A 23,704-nucleotide genomic window follows, 5' to 3' on the forward strand; every position below is an offset into this window, starting at 1 on the left:
ATGATTGAACAACTCCCTCTTTGTTGTCGAAGGATTGTCCTCACCGAAATCACTTCGGTGATACCGTTCCCCCTTGTATGGTGCCAAATATTCGAGAATAATGGGAAACCCTTCATCGACAACATAATATTGTTCTGAAAGAAAAAAGAAAAAGAACATTTACAGTTAAATATGTTACATTAGAAACTTGTTGGGATATAGAACACTGATCAGCATACACTCACCGCATGAGGTGCAGAAAATAATTCCAATATCGCAGCTTCGAAAAAAATTATGGAGTCATGTGTCGAACCTTTCCAACCCGTCATGACATATGTAAATATCATATCGCGGGAGCAAGTGGCGAGTACATTTTGTGTTTTTTTTTAAATTCTGATCGTTAAAAGCTACTCTTTTTTCCTTAGGGACATATGCAGCTACATGGGTTCGGTCGATAGCTTCGATGCAATCCTACAGGGACAATGCAAAATTATGTAATTAATATAATCTTACGAAATGAAATATAATAGTACTAATTTTTCTGAAAGTACCTTAAAAAAATGCCACTTTTGACAATTTTCAATCTCGGGCTGCACAACAACGTTCCTTTTTCTTATATAAACTGGTGCTAAGGCTTGAGGTCCTTGGAGGATTGTTTTGAAAGACTGCGACACCGTCTCCTTAAAATGTTGTTACTGTTTTGGCACTACTGCATATCGAGTACTATGTGAAATAATCAATAAGAACATTCCGAGCATCTCTTCGACAGTGATACCACTCCTACTATCATTGATGCCATAATTCTGTCGAAGTTTGTCACAGAGGTTGCTATATACGTACGGTTCCGTTCTGAAATTCTCATAGCATCTAACATTATTCTCGAAAACTTCAAGCGTGTACTCTCTTCCTTAGAGTTGGGAATTTCTACACGGGTTGTTCCGTTTAACCTATTCTTCGGTAGCTGCAACTTGCATTATCAAAAGGAAGAACCACCGTTGCCTAATAGTAATCTTTTCGTCACTGGATCTATCTTTATATCGCGAAGAAGTGCTATTCCTTGGCATATTGTCTTTCAACTGCACCCCTATAACAGTAGAAGGAAGTTCATGAACATGTTGTTAATGGTAAAACAAAACAGTTCATAAACATACAACATAAAAAATTTCAAGCACACATAACAAACATAACTTATTAAAGTCGAAATATCTAAACATACATAACAAACATATCAGTACGATTAATGTCATAATTAAGAGAAAGAAATGAGATTGTCACAAACAGTATTAACAAACATAAAGAGGGATCCGAGCTCATTCAAGAGCGACAAAGGCGATGTAGCCATTCCCTTCTTGTGTCTTCCGGGTAGCACATTAATAGCCTCCTCATTTTTTCATGAAGGAGAGGTAAGCTCAATGCCATACACTCGTCAATAGGGATTGTCGGTTTCATTTTATTCAACTCCACCATGGCTTCCTCGATGTTATTTCTGTCTACCTTCTCAGGGCTAGAAATCGACTTGCTTCTCTTTGACTATGGAGGGGTGGTCTTAGGTTTGTGTTTGAAACTGGCCTTGAATAAGTCCATGCACTCCTGCAGCTGTAAGGTTGTCGAGGAAAGCCTTTTATGCACTTGATGGAGGGACTCAAATATAATCGGCTCTTCAACCACATGGACCCGATCATCACTTTCGTTGGAGCCTTCTTTGAGGTTGACTGGCTGTTTATGATGTTTCTTGGATGTTGATAGGAATTCCTCTGACACTTGTCGATCCTCATCAAAAGTCCTCGGTGGATCGATCGAGGAGATACGTAGAGCCCATGTAGCAGTTGATGCACTGAAAAGCTCATTCAAAAGTTTGTAGTTCTTGTAACCTCTAGTTTGGAATGTCTTGAAAGCCTTGTTCTTCTACACGATGCAAAAAAGATCATTAAACGAGCTATTTTATTAAATACACAGGTAGCAAATAGTTGGAATAAATAGAAGAGAAACACATATGTATTAAAATGAAAATGTATTATATTCTACATTTTAACTTGACAGATCGGTCGTATAGGTGAACCGTTATTACTAGAACTTCAAGTTTATGCTCATAAGAGAAGAAACAGATTGATATGATGTTATGCAACGACTTGAGACGAAGACTGTACCTTGATAAATGTATCTCATATATCGGGACTTGCCTTGATAGTGTTAGTGTCTTCATCCCATCCAACTGGTTTATGATGAAGCAATTCAGTGAACTGCTTGTACATGGTCTTAGGTCTCGTTGTTTTCTGCTGGAGCTTCTGGAAGCCTAATTGGACATCAGGAAATTGTCTTTCCATCTCCACATTCATCTCCACCCAATCCCTTTGCTTCCAAGATGTCGTGTGGGTCCTTTTGAACTTCTCAAGCATGATATGAATGAAAGCGAACTCCACATAATCAGTCCACTCGAGGATATTCTCACCCTTAAGAGCCATGTTGGATGTACTTGTCCGAGTAGAACTTCCACACATAAGCAGGCGAAGAACATGAATAACAACACACCAACAATTTGCAGCAGAACGGTTGAGCTTTCACCAATAACAAATGAATAGATTTCAGCTCATTAATTAGCCGATTTTCAATTAACCGCAACAATATCAACATAAGAGGAAGAATCAGCAGCAGACTTTCAAAGAAAACACAACCAACAAGGCAGATACAACATGCTCAAGCAAGTAAAGTTTTTACTTCGACAGTTGCTTAATACTAGATAAGAAAGACGTAGCCTTCTCTATGGTGGACATGAATAAGAGAACGAGGCCCTACAATTCGATTAGATTAATTCTAGTTGACAGTTGCTTAATACTAGATTAGATCGTTTCGATTTCACTGATACAAACATTGAACCTAAGCAATGGTTTATGGGTTAAAGGACATATAAAGCATGTCTTCAATGATTATGCTGGTAGAAGCTCGTTTGCAAAAACACAAAAAAGCATCAGCAGAGCTATGGAGCATAGGTAACCAACAAGGAGAAGCAGTGACCATGAAATCGATAGAGAGGGCAGGGGAAGAATTACCTCTTCGACTGGAGATGGGATTGCGAAGTTGAGTTCGACCTGGTCTTAAATAAGAGGAAGATGTTCGCAGAGCTATGGAGATGGGGGGCCCATACTAAGATAGCTGCTAGGAATCCTTTTCTTTGGTCACAGAGGTTGTCTACCTTCGCGAATCTCTCCAAACGAAGCCTGTGTATGCAGACGTCCTGACCTTGGCTCATTCTCCATATCAACTATTGCAAGACTCACATTAGAAGGCATAAGTGATGTCTGTGGTAAGGATATAATCATATTTATCATAAACTCACCATATAACTTAGTCGAGACTTACTGTTAGATAAAAATAAGTTACATGGTTTCTAATCTTTCATTTTTCGTAAGTTTATGCTTAGAAGCAGATCAATTACTGCTCCTTTTATGTGCATTCCAGATTCTGATCTCCTCTACATTGCAACAAATTGTGTTTCCTTATGCTACCTAACCCTTAAAGAATGCACGTCTGTGACAGATACTGCCATATCCGATCTCTTGTTTAGAAATCTGAACAGCCATTCGCTCATAGTATATGATATTGGTTTTTGAAATAAATCTGTTGTAGCACTATGCTCTAGTGGTCGAGAGATGGCTGAAACATTACCTTATCCACCTGCTGGAAAGGAAAATTTTAATTTGTTGGCTTATAAACTTCAATTTCATTTGGGTGGCTGTAAGGGTAGTCCTGACCTTGGTTCCTTTACCAACAAGGGTTTCGCCCTTGCCTTTCCCGTCTGATTGACCCTTAAGAGTCCGAAGCTCACTGGCTCAAACCGATTGCATTCTCAAATGGCGGATTTCTTGTCAATAATCAGGCATCCGTGACTCGATCTGGCCGTTGTTCTTGTGGATTTGAGAGAAGAAGCTCGATCCTGGAAGACAAAAATGAAAAAAAAAAAAAAGGAAAAGGGGAAGGGAGAACATGGGCGAGGAAGAAGACAGGGTCGGAGGAAGACAGACATCGAGCCCACCCAACGGTAAGATTTACGTAGGTCGGGTGAAGACTGAGGCCCACCACATTGAATAATAGAAGAAGAGAAAAATGGGCAATGTTTGTCTTATACCGAGTAAAGTAAAATTTTTTATGAAATTTTAAGAGTGCGTTTGGTTTCAGAGTTAAAAGTAATTTTGATTTTGATTTTGATTTTGATTGTGGAAAATGACAAATGAGATGGTATTATAAATTTGACTTGAGAAACGTGTGTTTTTGTTGTGTAGTGGATAGAGTTAAAATCAAAATCATAATTCTAAAATCAAACTAAAAATCAAACGCGCCCTAAAACTTCACTTTGTTGCCAAACAATTAGGCTTCATTTTCTTTTCCTATCCTTTTATATATATTTCTCTCCCCTTAATAGGTGTGAGGTTTTTCCAATGCTTTTAATATTCCGAAAATACCCCTGTCCCTAAACTGTACCCCGGCTGGTTTAAGGCCGTTTCGGCAATGGCGAGACGTCACTGTTCAGCAGGTAATAAACAAGAAGGCTCCTGCGAGTCACGCCAATGCGTCTCACTGCTTGCACTGCCTCCAAACCCCATTCCCGCCTCATCCTACGGTCACGGATGGCCCATCCATTGTCTTGTCGCCGGTCTCATCCATACCCTGCTCTGTCTCCTTTCTTGCCCGCTGTTCCTCGAGCGACTCCTTCCCTGCTCTGTCTTCTTCACTGCTTCTTTAACTGTCATTGCTCTTCTCCCCGCCACTTTCACCATTGTTGTGTCCTATTGCTTCCTTCCACTTTTTCGGACTTCCTCCGTCCAGCGCCGTCCCTTCAGCCCAACAATTTCCTTCACTCCTTGTATTTATAAGTCTGCCCCCCCCCCCCCCCCCCCCCCCCCAACACACACACACACACACACACAAAAACAATTACTTTCTCTGCTTCCGGCTTCTCCGACCAGACATTCCGCCTCTGATCCTTGTGCTGCCTCCCTCGCCACTGGCCTCCTCTTGGCCCAACCCACGCCTACCCGTTAACGCCACAGAGCTGAGGTTGGCTGCTTTTACCTACCCAACCACCGTGTACTCGCTCACCAATTCGTGTCTTTTTACCTATTCCCCATCGTGCCTGCCTGTCCACGGAGTGGTCTGCGAATCGTGCCTTATACATTGCTTCACACACGTTCAGACACTCCTCCATTTCTACTTCCGAAATGCTCCATTTTTCCCGCCCTCAAGCTGCTTGATCAAATGCCTATCACAGTCATCCCATTCTCTGCAGCGCCAGTTGATCGAAATTTGCACAAAATAGGTAAGCTGGGGATACTTTTGCTTTGTTTACAAGTTCAAAGTTCTTATGAATGGTCGTGTTCGTGCCTATGTACATGTTTATTAGCCGGTGGATTGTGATGGAGTCGTATTCACTTGTAGGAAAAAGCATCATTGTAACTTTTTGTTATGATATTGATATTGAATCCGTAGCCCCATGGTTCTAATCACTTCTTTATTGCAGATGAAGTGTCACTTCAATCCGATCGGTGTTTTCGATTTCTACAAGAGACATGAGTTGTTCTGTTGAAATTCTGAAACACTTCAGAAAAGAAACAAAAGGAACTGTACCGACTTTTTATTTTTATTTTCCAGAACTGAAACTGTACCGACTTACTGCACAGCTACATACATGACCTTCCAACATTTTGCATTTGGCCATTCTTTTGGATCTGCAATCCACCTATTAATTGGTAATTAATACTTTCATGGCATCATTTTCTGTGATTTCATGATAGGTTGGGCAACTTATGTATCTGTTCCCCATTGACTTAAGGATCAAGAAATGCTGTGCCAAAAAAATGGGATCTTGTTGATGCCATTCGATAGCAAGGTATTCCTTTTTCCTAACCTATACTTGTTTCAATGGCAGTAAAAACCATTTTTATTACAAATTACATCATCACCAACAGCCCGACTAGGCTAAGGAAATGAACTCTGTTCTGCTGGTTTTCATTATTAATGGGCTCTGGCAAATAATTCACCAGCTAATATAAGGTTTAAGAAATCTCATGGCATGAGGTACTCTGCAATGACGTCAATATACTATACGATATTACCCATCATTTATAAGGATTTGTTCTTTGTTTTCGACTAAAGTTGATCACTGTGATGATGCGCCCAAGGAGAGGGCACCATCAATGAGTGTTGATTATGAGAAGACAAGGCTCCTTTATTCCATCTGGATATCTTAGTTAGCTAACAAACTACACATTTGTGGTTATACTTTTGGATTATTCTATTTTCTGGAGTGATGATAATAATGATCATGGGTGTGCATAAAATCTGTAAGCTATTGTCTTTCAAGTTTCTTCTACACTTGCTTCTGCCAATATATGATCGAACTTCTATTTTATTATGGTCTTGTATGAATCGGAAACTTTCACAAGATGCATCATGGGCCCATTATATGCTTATCTTTGGTCAAGATCAGTTTTATTTTAAATGGTCTTACTTCATGAATCAGGACCATAAAGGCATTGAATCTGTCATCGGATAAGTGCGCACCTATGCTAAGCCCCTAAGAATTGATCACTTTCATCTTATTCAAATACTCTTACCATCAGTTGGCAGTGGAGGTTGTGCTTGACCCAAATGGAAAATTAAAGAGTAGAATACCACTGTCGCCATCCACTTATTCATTAACAACCGTTTTTGTCCCTGGCATATTTTTGCCATCAATTAGCCCCAAACTTTGGCATTCTGTCTACCATTTATACCCTTTCGTTAACCTCCGTGACGGAAAATTCATGGACGGCGTTACCTTTTCCATCTCTTTTCCATTACAGAAGGGTATAAATGGTAGACGAAATGCCAACGTTTGGAGCTAATTGGTGGCAAAAATATGTTAGGGGCAAAAACGATTGCGAATGAATAAGTGGATGGCGATAGTGGTAGTCTACTCAAAGTTAAATTTGTATTAACACCGCCATTTTCACTTAGATAGTATTCCCCTACGGATTGAAGATGACAGATTAGGAGCTTAACTATATGTCATATTATTTTAGTAATGTAGCTAATACCCATTTGGTCAGTTTCTTTGTCGATAGTCAATAGTTTTCTCCTTTTTTTATTGACTATTAATTTTCACTACTTCTCTGCTGCTTGAAGGAACATGAGTCGTGATTGAAGCAAATCGAGTTTCATGGATTGTTGGTGTCGAATAAATTCTTCAAGTGATGATGTTTCCCATTATAAGGTATTGCAGGGACATCTTTAGGAGTGGGTTTTGCGATCCCATCTTCGTTTTTTTCTAGAGAAACAGAACCCAGGTCCATTCGATCCCATCTTCTACTGGAATTGGCCAGTGTTCACTGTTCAGTCGGCTCATTGATCATCACATGTCTCTGCAAATTGCAGCCATTAACCCTCCAAACCCATGCGACCAGCCTGACCAGATCTGATGATCCTTAGAGCCATCAGTTCATCAGCGCACAAGCTTCTTGCTAAAGACTCCTGGGATAATGAGGGCTTGATCTGGAAACTCATATTTTTGGAGACGGAGAGGGCCTCATACAATCTGAAAGTTCCTTTGGATTGCGGCCCATAACCGACTTCTCACCAATAGTTCCATGCTTCGTGGAACTTATCTCACTCTTGCCTGTGCGGCTGCTGCAGTTTAGGGGTGGAGTCTTTCACTCATGTGTATCAATATGCGAGCTACGTGGGAGACCATTGTCCCCCAGGTATTCCGTGACTCTTTCTTCTCTCCTCCCCTCTTGGACTGGCTTACTTTCAACGTCCTCTCTAAAGAGGGTTCTCGTACTGCCCGGTCTTGTTGGGCAAGTGTATTTGCTATCTCCTGTTGGTTACTGTAATCTTGGCAGAATGAGGAGCTTTTTGAACAGCTGCTTCCTTCCTGCCGGCTTACAACGATTGCTGTCGTTTGTTGGGACCCGTTAGGGAGTGCAAATTAGAGGGCTGGAAGATGTTAGGACCACTCGGAGATGTTACCAAATCCAAGTCGATGATGCGATCCAAGTTGGAAGATTTTTTTTTTCTTTTTAATAACAAATTAATTCCAGGAATATCTTTAAGTCATAGCTTCATATATATACATGTCCATGAAAGTAGTTTGGGTGGAAGTAGGCTAATTATTCAAACTCACTCATTTTGGTTTCTTTGAAGTCGTTCGAACTCAAATTTGTACATATAGCAATTTGTTAATTTTGCTTTGAGATACTGGATTTGAGTAATATGCTTGAGTCTTGTTATTCTTATCAATTTAAGTGAATTAACAAGAACTATTTGTTGATTAATATGCTTGAGATTACTGGAACAGTAGATACAATAGATCTTCTTATATATTCATTTGAAGTAGACGGTATAGTTGACCTTGTTTTTATAGTTGACTAGATTTACTGATATATACAATATTAATTAAGGTATTTGACTTCAAGACTATCATTAAAGACCACCTCCAATGAGGTTATTATAGAAGTCAATTATCAATGACAAATAGTGATTGTTCTTGGTCGACATTGAACGTCTTATGTAAAGGGATGGTCCATATTTGATCATCACTGTAGATGATGCTATTAGCGAACGCCATTGACGGCTGCTGGCCCCTACAATCACAAACTGTTTTAGTGAGGTTTTTTTGTATTATTGGTGACGGTTGGCATCCCTATAATATCATTTAATTCTCATAGCATATATCTTCTGTTCCATGCATGCCCAGCACATCCAACCTTAGCCTGCCCCTCGCCTCCATACCTTCTTTTGCCCACACTAATCTATCACTGCTTACAAAGTCGTAATGCACACCGTCGGAACCTTATCCCCCATCATATATATCGCTAGCTTCGCTCTACTTTGAAATGTCATCGTTCGTGTGTTGCAACCCACCTGACCATCTCATGGAGTCGAAGGGTAGAATGCAGATCTCGAGGGTTTCGAGGTTGACTTCCAGATATTTCAAGGATTCCGACATCGAGGAAGACTTCCTAGAGGGTGTCAATGTGAAGGCCTTCACTTTCTCCTTGCCTCAGTACAGCCCCCTTCATGGAGCAGTAATATGAATGGCCTTCACTGATTTTAAAGAATTTTATGTGCTCTTATGGGCTCATACAATGTAACCTACTACTAATAAAGGCACGTGCAACGCACGTGCTATTACACTAGTATAGGAAAAGAGTGATACAATCTTGTTGCATTTAGAACGGTAGATTCAAGGACATAATAAGTTCGTGAATAACTCTGGGGAGAACTGGTGGACAAAAGCATTTTAGATAATATGCCTGTAGATTTTCTTTAAGCGCAAAAGTGCATAGAGAATTTTGGATTTTAAAGCTCTTAAGAACAAGGATTAACAAGTCTTCTGGTTCGATTTCATATGGTTTCTTAGCCACACATCTTGAGTTGGAAAAAATTCCACGTCTTTTTTGGTTGGATTGCAAGTTTGTGATTGAGATTAGGGATCATTTTTCCTTCCTTTGTCCTATTTGATAAATAACGGATGATATTTCCCTGAAGTCTGGCGTATATTATAATGGTTGGGATTGCAAGAGCTCCATTTATTAGCAGAAATTGGAAAAAGAGGAAATTGAACACTAGAATCAACTTAAGATGATCTCTCGGACAATCTACGTGTCACAGAAAAAGATTGGAAATGATATTATTCACTCAATTCCTCAATTAAATTTTGAGCTGCAATTTCAAGTCTTAACTCTCAACAGTTTCTTGTGTCTAGGACATACAATATTTTTGTTTTATTCTTTTATTGAATATTCACTATTTAATACTTGAATAGTGAGTTTGCGATTTTGTTAATTTTGTTTATGGTACTTTTTTATCGTTCTTCTTTCTTCTCTTTCTTAAAGGCTTTTTTGGGTGAATTTTAAGGTTTTAGATAATAAGTGTCATGCAGCCATTTTTATAATCCTTTGTGTAATTTTGGTACTAAAATCTTCAATACCGTACCGGTATTGGTGATGTTATCAAATAAATAGCGGGTAAAAATTTCAGCAACTAATTTCTCATTGTCATAGACGCTTATTAGACTACGATTATCTTTAATAATAACATTTGATCAGGGTAGAGAAAATGATATTGTAATCTATTACAATTATCAATCTAGAACTATGAACTGGTAGACATTGAATTAATATCTTTTAATCGTATCTTGAAGTAGGTCGTGGAGCTGATACTTTCCATAGTGCTCCACGGTAATGCTCTCACGTGCAATGCAAGTGCTGCTATACTGGTATTATAAAGTGCTTTACCAATATTTTTGTAATTATAAAATTTTCTTATTGTTATAACTATAATACAGGCAGATTTTTGAGGAAAAAACCATCTCAATTTTGTCCGCTAGGAGATAAAATTTGAATTAAAATAACGAAAAATGACACCATACATCACAACTTGAAGACAAGTATCACAGTGCATCATATTTCGAAAAATTAACATGGTGCATTAAGAAAATTTTAAAAATTTTCACCGTGCATCATATCATTACTCTTCCGTCCAAAATGGGATTGAATGGTGAAGTTACAATATTTTTAGAGATATTATTGTACAAAATAAAACTTGAGGGATTTAAACGAAATAAAATGAAAAATGTAAAAGATAAAACAAAAACGAAGGGACTGATCGGGGGCTCCCGCCAACTACCTGACACCCCTGCCGGCAATCGACCCCCCTATTGGGGTCGCCAGCCTAGTCTGAGCCGGCCAGCGACCCCAATTGGGGGGTCGACTCCCAGTGAGGGCGCCCCCGAACTCCCCAATTTGGGGGATCCCCCAAATTGGGGGGGGGGGGGGGGGGGGGGGGGGGGGGGGGGTTGTCGGGGGCGCCCCTGTCAGGAGTCAACCCCCCGATTAGGGTCCCAGCTTGGTCTGAGTGGGCCGGAGACCCCAATCGGGGGGTCGATTGTCGGCGGGGGTGTCGGGTGGCCGACGAGCGCCCCTGATCAACCCCTTCTTTTTTTAAATTTTTTTTTCATTTTATTTCGTTTAAATCCCTCAAGTTTTATTTTGTACAATAATGTCCCTGAAAAATGTTGTAACGTCACCATTCAATCCCATTTTGGACGGAAGAGTAACGATATGATGCACGGTGAAAATTTCAAAATTTTCTCAATGCACCATGTTAATTTTTTGAAATACAATGCACTGTGATACTTGTCTTCAAATTGTAATATGTCTTGGAATTTTCCCTTAAAATAAAGTTCAAGCAGAGTAACGGTAAAACATCATCGAAATTTTGTTCTCTAGTAATCAGGAAATTCTTGGTAATCCTACCTTGTCAGTGGCCTAACAAAATCCCAATCATATTGGATGAAACAGAGAAATTGATGCTAATCACTCGAAAAAATACAATAATTATTATAAATTGAAGAAATATTATTTGCTCTCCGCACCACACGTTAATATGAGGTATAATCATCTAGTAAATAAGAAATTCTTGGGTGATCCTACCTTGTCAGTGGCTTGAGGAAGTCCCAATCAGATTTAATGAAATAGAGAAATTGATGCTAATCACTCGAACAAATACCATAATTATTATAAATTGAAGAAATATTATTGGCTCCTCCTCACCACATGTCAATATGAGATATAATCATTTAAGATTTTCTCCAAGTAGATTATACCGTAGAAACCAACTTTATGTGTTTGTTCTTAAATCCCTAAATTATTTCTTGAAATTAATGCCTAATTTCCATATCTCTGCATACACATTGAGAATTTCCAATTAAATTAATTAACAAAAGGGGGGGAGGGGGGAATGTCCTTTGGGTAAATGCAAAAACCATGCAAGTTTGAACAGTCAAATGTAAACAAAGGGAATGAATGTGGAGTTGGCCATTAGTGCTGGAGGACGATCTATCCACAGTCCAATGTCAAGTTCCTTTCGTTCACATGTTGCGCCTCCTCCTCTTTTTTTTTTTTTTGTGCGCTTATCATAAAGATTCCTACGTCTATATATTGAAACTATTAATATATAAGTTGTAGGCCAGACTGACTCACTAAGTTATGTATATCGATATGTTCTCTTGCCATAATACCGCCATGAGTAAATAATGAGAATCGGGATTCCAAAAGGCCCAAGGTGATATTTTAGGTAAAACTATGAGGATTCTTTTATTTAGTAATAAAAAGCAAAAAATATATGGGGTGCATTAGCTTTTGAAAATATGCACCATATTATAATAATACAATAAATAAATAAATAAATACCAAATATTATCATCATTATAATTTTTATTAAATACAAATTTAATTGAAAATACATCATTGAAAACCCTGTTGGTTTTAAATAGTTTTTGAAATTCATTCCACGACCAACCCAAGCGAGGATTGTCAGTAAGTTGGAGTAACCTTGCATTTCTCCAAATATTTCCGATGACTTAAAATAAAAATTTTATATTCAGATAAATAATTTATAAAAATATAAAAATGTATATATATGTATTAATGAGATTATAAATTAACATCAAACATTCAAAATTAAGAAAAAAACAAAAAAATTGCTAGCTTGACATATGTCCATTCAAACAAGAGGTTTAGTTTTATTTATGGATTTATGGATATATAAATTATTTGGGAGCCGCATCCCAATTGCATTAACTAAAAGAAATTAAGGAATACAAGAACAGGGCATGCTGGCCTGGCGCCAACAACATCCCCAAATAGAATCGGATTACCTACCTAATGTAGGCCCATTTGTATTACCTAGTAAAGTACATTAATATTTTTTCTGGGGTGAATTGTAAAGTATAATTTTTCGGTTACGTAAAGCACATATTTTACTTCTAACTAGCTAGATACAATTATCTAACTAAAAATTAATGAATAATTTGGAAGAAAATTAGCTATATATCCTTGGAAGTTAAAATGAATTGCCCTATTCAAATAGTCATTAACAAAGAAAGATACTAGACTATTTTTTTTGGTAGATTTTTTTTTTGGGTAGATGAAAGATACCAAACTTAACAGTGTTAATACTGGACTTAGAAACATATGGCATGATCTAATGAGCCGCCTATGGAGTTTGCGATTCCATAAGCTGATTACAATATAAAAATTCATAGATAAAAATGTATATTATATGCTATTATTGCTTTTTTTCCCCTGAATATTATTGCTTATCTTTTATGGATTCGAGCTTAATCACTAGAGTCACCAAATTTAAGTGGCATGCCGTCACCCCTATTATTCTCGTGGTTTGAAGCCGGTGCCTTATTTTTGGCACCGCATATGCAGTTTGTCAGGGGATCTCTCATTGAAAATTGTGGTCCGTGTCATTGGTCATGAGATAGTTGTGCGCACGAGCGGATTTTATCTATAATGCAGAAACTCAAAATCCTTTGAATATAGTCTCAATCAATAGATTAAGAAAAGACATTACATGATCTCAGCGAGAATAAAATGAAAGAAATATAAAACTTTAATGGAAGTAGCTAAAATATTGTTAAAATCTACCAAAAATTGTCAAATTAACTGCAAGATGTTATGTGGTTTGTAAACTATTATTCTTTTTTTTTTCTGTCATGTGTAAACTATTATTTATATGGGTAGATCTTACTTGTAAAGCAGGGGATTCATTTCAATACTCGAGCACGATTAATAATTTTTGGATACCATGCGTGATCTCACTAAGAAAATTCGTCAAATTTATCTTTCAGAACGTTAGTTAAATGAAGAATTGAAATTTACCAGGCGGCAGTCTTCAATTAGATTCACCCATGACTTAGAAAATTCACCAAGTGGCAGTCTTCAAATTAGAAGTTTTTCTCTTTCTGGCCACATAACTAAAAGTTATATCACGCAAAGTTCGTAAATACACGGGTCTTTTCTGGTTCTCACGGTGAAGAATTTGCATATAACTAAACCCAAAATCACCTTGGATTGGTGCAAGTGGCTCAATACTTTTATTCCTCTTAATTAAGATTTTTTGTGTTCGAGCCTTGTCAATGAAGAAAATCTACGAACGTGAGAGTTCACCATTTAGTGGATCGATCCAACTCGATTGGATCAGTCAAGACTCATTGGACTTTCAGATAAGAAGATGCTCACTGAAAAAAAGGAAGAAGAAAAACTTACACGGCATAACTAACCCAGATACCACAAAGGAAATATATATATATATATATATATATATATGTGGCCAAAGGAAGAGGACGAGGATTTCTTAAAATACTTAGGTGGTGTTTGGTTTCATAGTAGGATTTTAGAATTGTGATTTTGATTTTGATTTTGAGTGGTATAAATGGGGCCCACCCTTTGACTTTGTAAGAGTTATGTTGTTTTGTTGTGGGAAAAAGTAATATAAATGGGACCCACTCTTTGACTTTGTATGAGTTATTTTGTTTTGTAGTGAGTATAATTAAGTTATAATTGTGATTCTAAAATACAACTCTGAAACCAAACAAAGCCTTAATTACTCTTAGTATCAGGTTAAAAGTTGCAAATTCAAACCAAAATAACACAACACAAGAAGATGTATATATATATATATATATATATACGTACGCATACATATATATATCGCTTTACGAGTCCCAGATGGGACCAAATGCTGGAATTCCAGCTGACTTGCATGCGTTGACAACGTCCCTACTTCCCTCGGGGTTGCTCGTAACGATCACGACCTCTGCTCCCCACTTCTTAGCCGCATCCACGCTCATCTCGGACACGTTTGGACGCCCATAAACCGCCGTATCATGCACTATAACCTTGTCCTTTGGGTGGCCACTCACCATCGCCTTGATCTCTGACCCGAAGTTTTGCTCGACCCCCTTCGTCACCCAGAGCAAGCACACACTTGCCCGGCAGGGTTGCAAGAGGAACGACAGGAAGACGCATATCCCTGATCCAGTGGCTACAAGGAGGACGTGGTCATACATGTTGACAAGGTAGGGTAGTCCGGCAAAGTGGACCTGCCGGACCCAGAGATGATTAGGTGGGTTGCTGACTAGTGACTTTGTGAAGTCCCCAACTGCACCAGCAAGCATCATGTGCTCCTTCTTCCCATCGGAGATGATGCCAAATGCGTGCCACTCTGACAGGGGGGATGGGCTAATACGACCTAGGATGCCTGCCTTGACCCCGCCTTGGAATTTGATCATCGAGGCATGTCCAGACGGGGAAGTAATCCTTACTGGAACACGTCGCACGGTCAGCCACGGGATGATGATCAGTACCGTGATGGCTAAAGTGAACCAGAACTCCTGGCGTTTGACTAGTCTGGACCCTAGGTGATCTGTGTAAGATTTTGTCTTCGGATCATAGGACCCAGTCATGATGACGAAGACCCAAAGAAGGCCAAGGGCGCTCCACCCGGCAAATCTATGAATCCTTTCAAACAGGTTGTGGTGGAGGTGACGAACAAGAGGGAAAGCGGCCAGGGAAGACAGGCAAATGAGACCAAGAATAGTGGAGGCGACCGCGATTATCTCAGGAGAAGTGTTTTCGCGATCCTTTAGAGTAAGTACCAAAGCATAAATGAGCCATGCGATGGAAGAGACTCCACATCCACTGTGGATTCCACCGAGACTCTGAAGTAGAGATGTGGTTGTGGTCTTAATGAAGAGAGGCACCCACGAGTGGCCCAAGGTCTTGACTACGAACCAGAAGACGACCTGCAAGATGGCCTCACTTCTACAAAGTGTGAGAGCAAATATGTTGGCGATAGAGAAGAGGGCAGCCCTCGTCCTCGCGTAAGGGAAGTGTCCCGTGGCCGCGAGGACCAAACCAACAATATTCAGGGTCAAGCAAACCACAAAGAGACGCTTGTAGACTGTGAACAGCCCCTGATCAAGCAAAATAACCGACAACCTTGAACCGTGCTTCCGAGCAGGTGCAGCCTTCGGGGGTTGCTCACGCTTGCTAGCATAGTCATTAGCTGGTGGACTCTGCTTGAGATTTTCATCCTCAGCCTTACCTTCCTCTAGCTCCTCCAAGGGAATCACGTGCTCACTATCTTCATCGAGATCGAGATCACAGAAGTGGCTACTAGTTCGGCTGACTGACCGTTGGATTAGTGATGAGGGAGCGACTCGGGATGAGCTCCCTCTTTTCCAAGGAAGCCAAAACCGTCTGCTTTCCGAGCCCGCTTCAGGGCCGGTTTGCGGCTTGGTGATGGCAAACGGGTCTGCATGAGGCTTGACCTCGAAGGCCACACCTCGGCAACTCGAAAACCGAAGGGGGCTTTCATCCATTTTTGGTCCTTAGTTTTGTGAAAGATGGAAAGAAAGGATCGAAGAAGCAAAGTAGTGAAAAGGGAGATTAGCACTGTACGTAGGGCTCGTGTTAGCTTTACTGGCTGTGTATGTTCTATGACGAGACGTGGGGGTTTGCACTGCCTTTTATAGAAAGTTTTGGGGTTGACGTGAGGCAGTCATGAAGAATAATGAGCTGAATAAGTACAAAAATCATACTACTTTGATTGGGTCAAATTGGCCAAAAATGGCCGCCAATTCTAATATTACAATGAAATAAAAGGCAGAAAGTCAAAGTCCGATCGGGAGAAAATAATTTTAGTAACTGAGTTGACGGTCTGTTGGATTAATAATGTTTTTATCCCATGATAAAAGGCAGATGATGAGTATAGTACTAGAGCAAACGAGGGAGACCTTTTCAAAAGTCATCAAGCTACCTTCCATACAAAATTAAATTACTTCCCCAGAATAGATACTATAGGTTGAATCTAACGAGATCTTTCTTATTTTTTGGCTATAAACGAGACTCGTGAGTCTAAAAAGGGATAAATATAGAAGGGGAGAAATATATGAGCATTGGCATTTTCACTAGTAAAAATTTAGATCAGGACCTATTGTCCCAGGTCAAGGATGATGCCAGTGTAACTAAACCAACTTTCTCCCGCCAAGGGAAATTTTATGCTTCATTGCATCCCTTACTCATTTTACTAAGCTGATGAACCATTTCTATATCAAGAAAAAGATACTATTACCTTCTGCAAATAGTATATATCGATGAGATTTGGTAATTTTTTGCATAATACTATAAGGAGATAAATGCAATTTGCCCCATGAATTATGGGGCGTGTTTAAGTTCGCCTCCTAACCTACAAAAAGTCTCCAATTTTGATGAGGGGGAGGAACGCGCTTATTTTTCGGCTAGTTCAGGGGACACCGTGCAAAATTTTTAAGGTTAGGGGACATATCTAAAAACATCCGATAGTTCAAGGGCAAGTTACATGTATCTCAACTATAAATGTTCAATCAATTCCCAATTGTGAAAAATTTTATATGTACCGGTTTTGAGTCTAAGTTACACCCCTATTGTATGTAAAAAGGAAAAGGTTTTCTGAGAAAGGTGGCATAGTATGGTGGCATATACTCTCATCTAAAAATCAAGACGATTTCGATTTTGATTCTCATAAGTTTATGGGATTATTTATTCTCTTTATATGGAATTCTATTTTCTTATATTAAACCATGAACCCCTTGTCACTGGAAAAAAGAAAATTATTTTTAATTGAATTAATTATTATTCAGTAATAATTAATATATACATATATATATATATATATATGAAATAAACCAATTACTGCTTCTTCTTTTTTAGGTAGATAATCAATTATTGTTTCTTGGACCGAGTCAAGTGATCATGGCCGTCCCAGTTGAGTGTATTTGCTGCTCTTCCAATAAACTAATAAATATGTCTTTTTGTATCCTAAAAATACCTATGTCTTTTATCATATATAACCGAGCTTTTTATCAGGTTTTTTACCTATATGATTTGTGGTGCAAGGCTCAAGCTGCTCCTTCTCCTAATTTACTATGGTCAAATTTTAAATTTGGTTGCATTCATAACAATCAAATAAGTACTTAAAAATTAATTAACAAATCTTTTTTTTTGTTACAAAGAGATTCATGACCTGTTTAGTATAACAAAATAGAGATCTTAATAATTAATAAAGGGATACGAGAATAGTCTCATAGCAAGTATTAAAGCTAGAATCTCTTTAGTTACTAGAAGAAGCATGAGCCGCTGCGCTACATTATCTTTCATAACTAACAAGTAAATTTAAATGCAGTCTGAGTGTGATAAATTTGCAATATGGGAGAAAATTATTAGTTTTTCTGATAAAATAAAGTTACCCTCCGTGATGTAAGGCATACGTTTGACAATGCCAAAAATTAAATGAGCAAGCATCGCAAGCAAAATCCTCTCTAGGGGTGTGCACGGATATCGCATATATACGAAACCGATCGGAACCTACCCGTTAGAGTAGGGTTCTGGTAGCTCATATTGAAAATATGATAGGGTCCGGGTATTAAAATAAAAAATCGATTCCAGTTCCGGTCCTGTATATAGGGTATTCAAAATCAGAACCGGTACTCGAACTCGGATAATAGTAACTATTTAAAAAAAAAGGTACTGAAAGTCTGAAACCATACATAAACCTTGCAATCTCCATCTTCTCTCTCAGTCTCTCTTCTCTCTCGCTGCTTCGTCTCCATCTTCTCGAACACCCCTACCACTGGCCTTGAGATCAAGAGATTTCCCAAGCTCAAAATCGCGTCCACCCTAGAAGATCGGTGGCATCGTTGGTTACGTAGTCGTAGGTCAGGCAGCATCCCCTCTTGGGCGTCCTCATCAGCATCGTTGCCGTGAAATCGCTCTGCGACTTCACGTCGAACAGGGCCCCGAAGTAGAGCATATTGAGGAGATCCTTGAGGTTCGAGTCCTCTGAAGGGGCGGGGGTAGATTCCTCCGACGGAGGGAAGACCTGGTAGCGCTGGACGACAAGGTTGAGCTCCTGGAGGGCGATGCTGAGCTGGGGCGGAGCTTCTCAAGCTTGTCGATGGAGGCGACGACAGAGGGCAGCCTCCAACCCCTAGCTTCAACCCAGATCGTCTCCATCTTCCTCCTTTCGCTGCTCCGTCCCCTGCAATCTCAATCTCTTTCTCGATAATTTATAAGTTCCAACAGAGTAACCTGTGGTACAATACAGGTTCCAGGTAGATTCCAATTTCATGATTTAACAAAGTAGGGTCTAGTTCCAAAATTTTGAAACATGTCCCTTATAGGATAGAGTCCAGATATCGTGAAAGAAAAGGGGTACTCGGACCCGATCACTCCTAACCCTCTCCCTTGCTCCGTTAAAACATAACGGTCACAGTTTGACTGCCGCTACATCTTTCAGCTTGATCCGGCTAATATGGGAATGTCGCATCAGTTATCAATTTTTGAATAAAAGAGAGGCCTCCCGCGGTTCTAACATGGAATAGGAGAAAAGGTGAATATCAGTAGACAATAAACCCCTTTCTTATATTGATCACTAGTTTGGCCAAATGCATTTGCCCGAATCGGAATTTTTATTTAATGATTGGTAGGTTAGATTTAGGAGATGTTAGCTCCATCCTATAGAATAATCCAAACTTTTTGTTTTCACGTAAAAATGATACATATAAAATGAAAACGAGTTCAAATTGAAGTTCAGTATAATGATACTTATTTTCTATGTATAAAGAAAAAAGGTTTTGAGATCTAATTTATTCTTTTTCGTGAGCTAGATATTCCCGTTATAGTATTATTTTCTTCTGTTATCCTTATTAGATCTATGGAGCTTCGTTAACGAAAAAAGATAAGTTCTTTTTTTAAAGAAGAAATTGAATAAGTTTATTTTTTCTTAAAAGGAAAAAAAAAGATAATTTAATCTTCCAAGGTGCCCCATTATAAATTGCATCAGTACAATGCATTGCAATTTTATGCTTTATAATGTCAGAGGACTGATAATGCAACAAACTGCACTGGATTTTTTAATGTGATTGTAGTATGCCCATTCTACCAAAAAAAATAATCATAAAAAAAGAAGATTGCAGTATGCCCTCCCCTATCTCACTGACTTGTCATAACTAAAATTGGAAACGCGTCTAAATAATTCAAATTTGTCATCCTTCCTCACTTGGAAATTATCCAACAATGAAAATGATATTTTTGACAACATATTATCTTGAGAATTCTTTTATCACACGGAGGACCTAATCCAATTCAACAAGTTAAACGATTCAAATTCTTCGCGCCAAGCTTCTTCTCTGAGATGTAGTCATAGATAAAACAACAAACGATAAAATCAAATGAGAAGATCTACGATTGGTGCAACTGAACGGTACAATATGCATACGTTTGTGAATAGTCCCTGAGATCATACGTTCGAGTTCGCGCTGCATGCATGGCACTTGATGACGCCATCTAAATGCGTGCTTACGCACGAACTTAACCATATTGATGAACTTGTTTTCAGGTGAACATATTCATGCACTTGAACCAGAAAGAATACACTTGCCATAATAAAATTAAATAAATAAATTACATGAAATTAAATAAAATGAGTTTTCCACGTCTTAAAGGCTAAAGCATTTTTTGTTTTCCCTCGTTATTCTATTTTTCATGAAAAAAAAGTTATTAACAAAGAGAAATAAACTCGATTTATTTGCTTGAGCAAACTTTAAAAACCCGATTCAACTTAAACGCGTACTGCTATTATCACCGACAAGGTCTCCATGATTTACACAAGCCACCCCGGTTAAAAATATTGCAGCTTAAATTAAAGCGAAAAAAACAGCAGGATTAAGTTATTTATGTTGTGGTGAATCTAGTGATTAGACTAGTGGTAATTAAATGGGGAGGGCATAATGACACATATACCCTCCCGGCTAAGATTCAAGATGTTTCAAATTCAATTTTCCCAGTGGACTTATCATCTCTACCATTTACTATTATTTTTGTTGCTTTGTTTTATTTCCACAAGTCTCTATCGTTAGAAAAAAAAAAGTAATTGAACTAGAATCCATGACACTATATTATATATACATATATATATATGCCCGGTATGTCGACCCCCCTAGGGTTGGACTTTGACCGACCTGGCCATATATCGTTGACTAGAGGTCGGTCAGCTCATAAGGATGATAGTAGACATTTTGCTCTGCCAGGAAGAGATTGCAGGGACAGCTCAGAGGGTCGCAACATGCGGCGAGGCCTCCTTCCATACCTCACGCCTTCTAGATATAAAAATAATTTAAGAAATTTCAAATTCAGTATTCGGAAGTCTAATAGAGGGGTACCGCCGTGGCAGTCGACCCCTTCGGCAAGATGGCCTGAGTCTGGCAACCTCGCTTGAGGGTTCGACAGCTGGCGGGGGCACCAGCCAAGTCAGCCCCCTTCCCCTGCTCTTCTTCTATTTTTTCAATTTGAGTCAGATTAGCTCATTAAGGGGTCAAACTGATCTCCTAGAGTGAACATTTTCCATTCGCAATATTTGAATTAGAAATATAATTTAAGATTAACAAGCGCAAACTGCTTGAACTAACTCATATGAATAAAATTGAATTTTTTTTATAGGCAAAAAATTCATTTTGATGAGTAGATTAGGCAAGAGTTCCAAAGAATTTTCTATGGATTCCTAATTTTGGGACAAAAAAATGGCTTTGTCCATATGTAATGTGGGCGGACTTTATCTGCAATAGAAGAGCTCGATATTCACGGAAAACACTTGTGCGCCTTAGGGCAAAGCTGATGCCTAAGTTTGGAGCATGTCGTGATCACAAACCAAAGTACATCGGAGAAATGAAATATTAATAGAATAACGTGCCTAAACTTAAACATTGATTAATTCTATCAGAGAAAATAATAAAAGAGAAAAATCTTTTTAATGAACTACAAGGTAGCTGGCAAACGACACTTCATATACAATTGGACAGATTTTATCTACAATGTAAGTGTCCGAATGCCCTTGAAGCAACTAACTACAAGCAACTCGTAGCTAGGATTATGAATTATTCTTACTACGATTATTAATTGTCGAATATGTTTTTCATAGCGCTGATGAAATGGAGAATTAAAATGTACCAAGCGCCGGTCTTCAATTAGATCTACCCATGACTTAGAAGATTCACCAGTGGCGGTCTCTAAGTTAGTAAGGACATATAATATAACTTCTTCCAATCAAAATTCCAAAATACCCAAACTAGTCTTTTTTTATCGCCAGTTGTCACTCGTCAACCGTAGAATGTTCATGAAGATGAGAAAACCGAAAAAAAAAAGGTCACGTGGATTTCTACTTTCCCAGCCTCCCTAAATTTGGATTTTCCTCGAATTTACGAAATATATTTCATGAGAATTTGTATTTTTGAGAATATCACTTTTTAGACTCATAATAATTTGTCTTGCATGCAACTAGATAAATTTAGTAAATCCTAGTTTTAAAATTATGGAAATAACATAGCACCTTAAAACCCCTAAACTAAAGAAATTATTATATTGTATGCCTTGGTACCAAAAAAAAATTATTGTATGAGAGGTGACTTCGTCTAAAAAACAAGTTTGAGAGTATTCAAGTTCGAGGAGTTTGGCCTGATAATAAAGAAAAGCGAAAATATCCATCCAATCTCAAATTTGAAATCCCTTAAGGCTAGCAGGACCCTCCAAGTTTACTATTTCCTTTGCGCTTAGCCAGCATATGGGACCATGGGGTAAGTCGGGCGAAACTCAAATATCTCGTGATATCAAAAAAAAAAATTCAAAGTTTTAGAGTATTCGAGGATCTTAGGTTAGGGTGTTACGATTGTTGGATTTTTAGATTTTTCAATGCGCATCCTGATAGTATTCGGAAGCCCAAAGAGTCTGCTAAATCACTAGAACTAACTCATGCTCTTGGTTCCTAAGCGAAAGTATGCGTCACTACACTACATTCTCTTTGATTTTAACAATAATTATACATCTAGTTAAATTGCATATGTGAATTGTTGGCACATGTGAATTGATGCACGTGAAATTCAACGACGTCCCGTATAGTGTTTTTCTGAAAAATTATAATATTGGCATCGATAGGAAAATGCCCCATTTTCAAAAGTTGTGAATACTTGACAATCAGTTGAAAATACTTCCCTCATATGGATGACTGAAATGACGATTTTGCCCATCTGGAGCTGATGGGCCAAAACAAGGTGCTGACACATGAACATTCTACGGTTGACGGGTGACAACTGACGATAAAAAAAAAGGCTAGTCTGGGTATTTTGGAATTTTGAGTGGAAGAAGTTATGTTATATTTCCTTACTAACTTAGAGACCGCCACTGGTGAATCTTCTAAGTCATGGGTAGATTTAATTGAAGACCGGCGCTTGGTATCTCGTTTATATAATTTTTTCCCAAATCATAAAAGCCGGTAGAGACTGGTAATTTATCTTCTCGACTTCCCATTGAGCACCCTAAACTTCAATTAAGGACATGTCTTATCGTATGGAGCTTTCTTCAAGAAATTACGCCTCATAAACGGATGCGCAGATTTCTAATCAACTCATGCAATACTCCGTGACTAAATCCATTGGTTGCCTTGCCAAAGTCTTTCAACGTTCATCTACATTAATTTCACCTTTCCTGCGTGGTCCTAATGAGGCTGAACTTGGCCTCCCAGACTTTAGAATTTGGCTGTCTTTGTCATATTTCATACGTTGTCCGTTGACTTTGCAGTAAAAATAAAAGTTCGGAGTATATATCTCTTTTTTTTTTGGGGGGTCAATAGAAAATTTTATTGAAATCAACCGTAATATACATGAACATTGCCTGAAGAGGCAGCCATTGCCTATATATGGGTGTCTGAAGAGGCAATCATTATAAATAGATAGGTGCCGGAAGAACAACCATTACAGATAGATGGATGTCTGAAAAGGCAACCATTACAGCAGGATCGATAATTGAAG

The 23,704-nt window shown here is 38.6% G+C and overlaps 2 protein-coding genes and 1 long non-coding RNA gene across 10 annotated transcripts; 1 reads left to right on the forward strand and 2 right to left on the reverse strand.

Annotated features, from left to right (window-relative positions):
* Nucleotides 1-1,139: 1,139 nt before the first annotated feature.
* LOC116209583 lies at nt 1,140-3,999 on the reverse strand. Of its 4 annotated transcripts, none has more exons than XM_031543264.1 (4): nt 3,643-3,999; nt 3,027-3,238; nt 2,160-2,466; nt 1,140-1,884 (listed from the first exon to the last, which is right to left on the reverse strand). In XM_031543264.1, the coding sequence occupies exons 2-4, from the start codon at nt 3,224-3,226 to the stop codon at nt 1,510-1,512; spliced, it is 882 nt and encodes a 293-aa protein (XP_031399124.1). In that variant the 5' UTR covers nt 3,227-3,238; nt 3,643-3,999; the 3' UTR covers nt 1,140-1,509. The 4 variants fall into 4 exon arrangements, 3 of the variants coding, with proteins under 3 accessions (XP_031399124.1, XP_031399126.1, XP_031399125.1); XM_031543266.1 differs by having other exon boundaries at nt 3,729-3,998; XM_031543265.1 differs by having other exon boundaries at nt 3,027-3,275; nt 3,643-3,998.
* A 398-nt stretch (nt 4,000-4,397) lies between these two features.
* LOC116209500 lies at nt 4,398-8,285 on the forward strand. 5 transcript variants are annotated; one of them, XR_004157255.1, is made up of 4 exons: nt 4,398-5,290; nt 5,492-5,860; nt 7,138-7,298; nt 7,387-8,285. It is a non-coding gene; the product is annotated as an uncharacterized LOC116209500 (long non-coding RNA). The 5 variants fall into 5 exon arrangements; XR_004157254.1 differs by having other exon boundaries at nt 4,401-5,290; nt 7,138-7,225; XR_004157256.1 differs by having other exon boundaries at nt 4,405-5,290; nt 7,138-7,712; nt 7,854-8,285.
* Nucleotides 8,286-14,350: 6,065 nt separating this feature from the next.
* Nucleotides 14,351-16,278, reverse strand: LOC116208740 (adenylate-forming reductase 03009-like). Its single transcript, XM_031542289.1, has one exon. It carries the CDS (start codon nt 16,187-16,189, stop codon nt 14,522-14,524), a length of 1,668 nt encoding a protein of 555 aa, XP_031398149.1. The 5' UTR covers nt 16,190-16,278; the 3' UTR covers nt 14,351-14,521.
* Between the last annotated feature and the right edge of the window lie 7,426 nt (nt 16,279-23,704).

Source organism: Punica granatum, chromosome 5 (genome assembly GCF_007655135.1).
Source record: "Punica granatum isolate Tunisia-2019 chromosome 5, ASM765513v2, whole genome shotgun sequence".
Lineage (NCBI taxonomy): Eukaryota > Viridiplantae > Streptophyta > Magnoliopsida > Myrtales > Lythraceae > Punica > Punica granatum.

Excerpts from the sequence above, each read along its gene's own strand:
- LOC116209583 (XM_031543264.1), bottom strand. The coding sequence starts at position 3,226 with ATGAGCCAAGGTCAGGACGTCTGCATACACAGGCTTCGTTTGGAGAGA. Across the intron at positions 2,467-3,026 it reads TCCCATCTCCAGTCGAAGAG|TTCTACTCGGACAAGTACAT; the intron begins GTAATTCTTCCC and ends TATGTGTGGAAG. Across the intron at positions 1,885-2,159 it reads AAGACACTAACACTATCAAG|AAGAACAAGGCTTTCAAGAC; the intron begins GCAAGTCCCGAT and ends TGCATCGTGTAG.
- LOC116208740 (XM_031542289.1), bottom strand. The coding sequence starts at position 16,189 with ATGGATGAAAGCCCCCTTCGGTTTTCGAGTTGCCGAGGTGTGGCCTTC.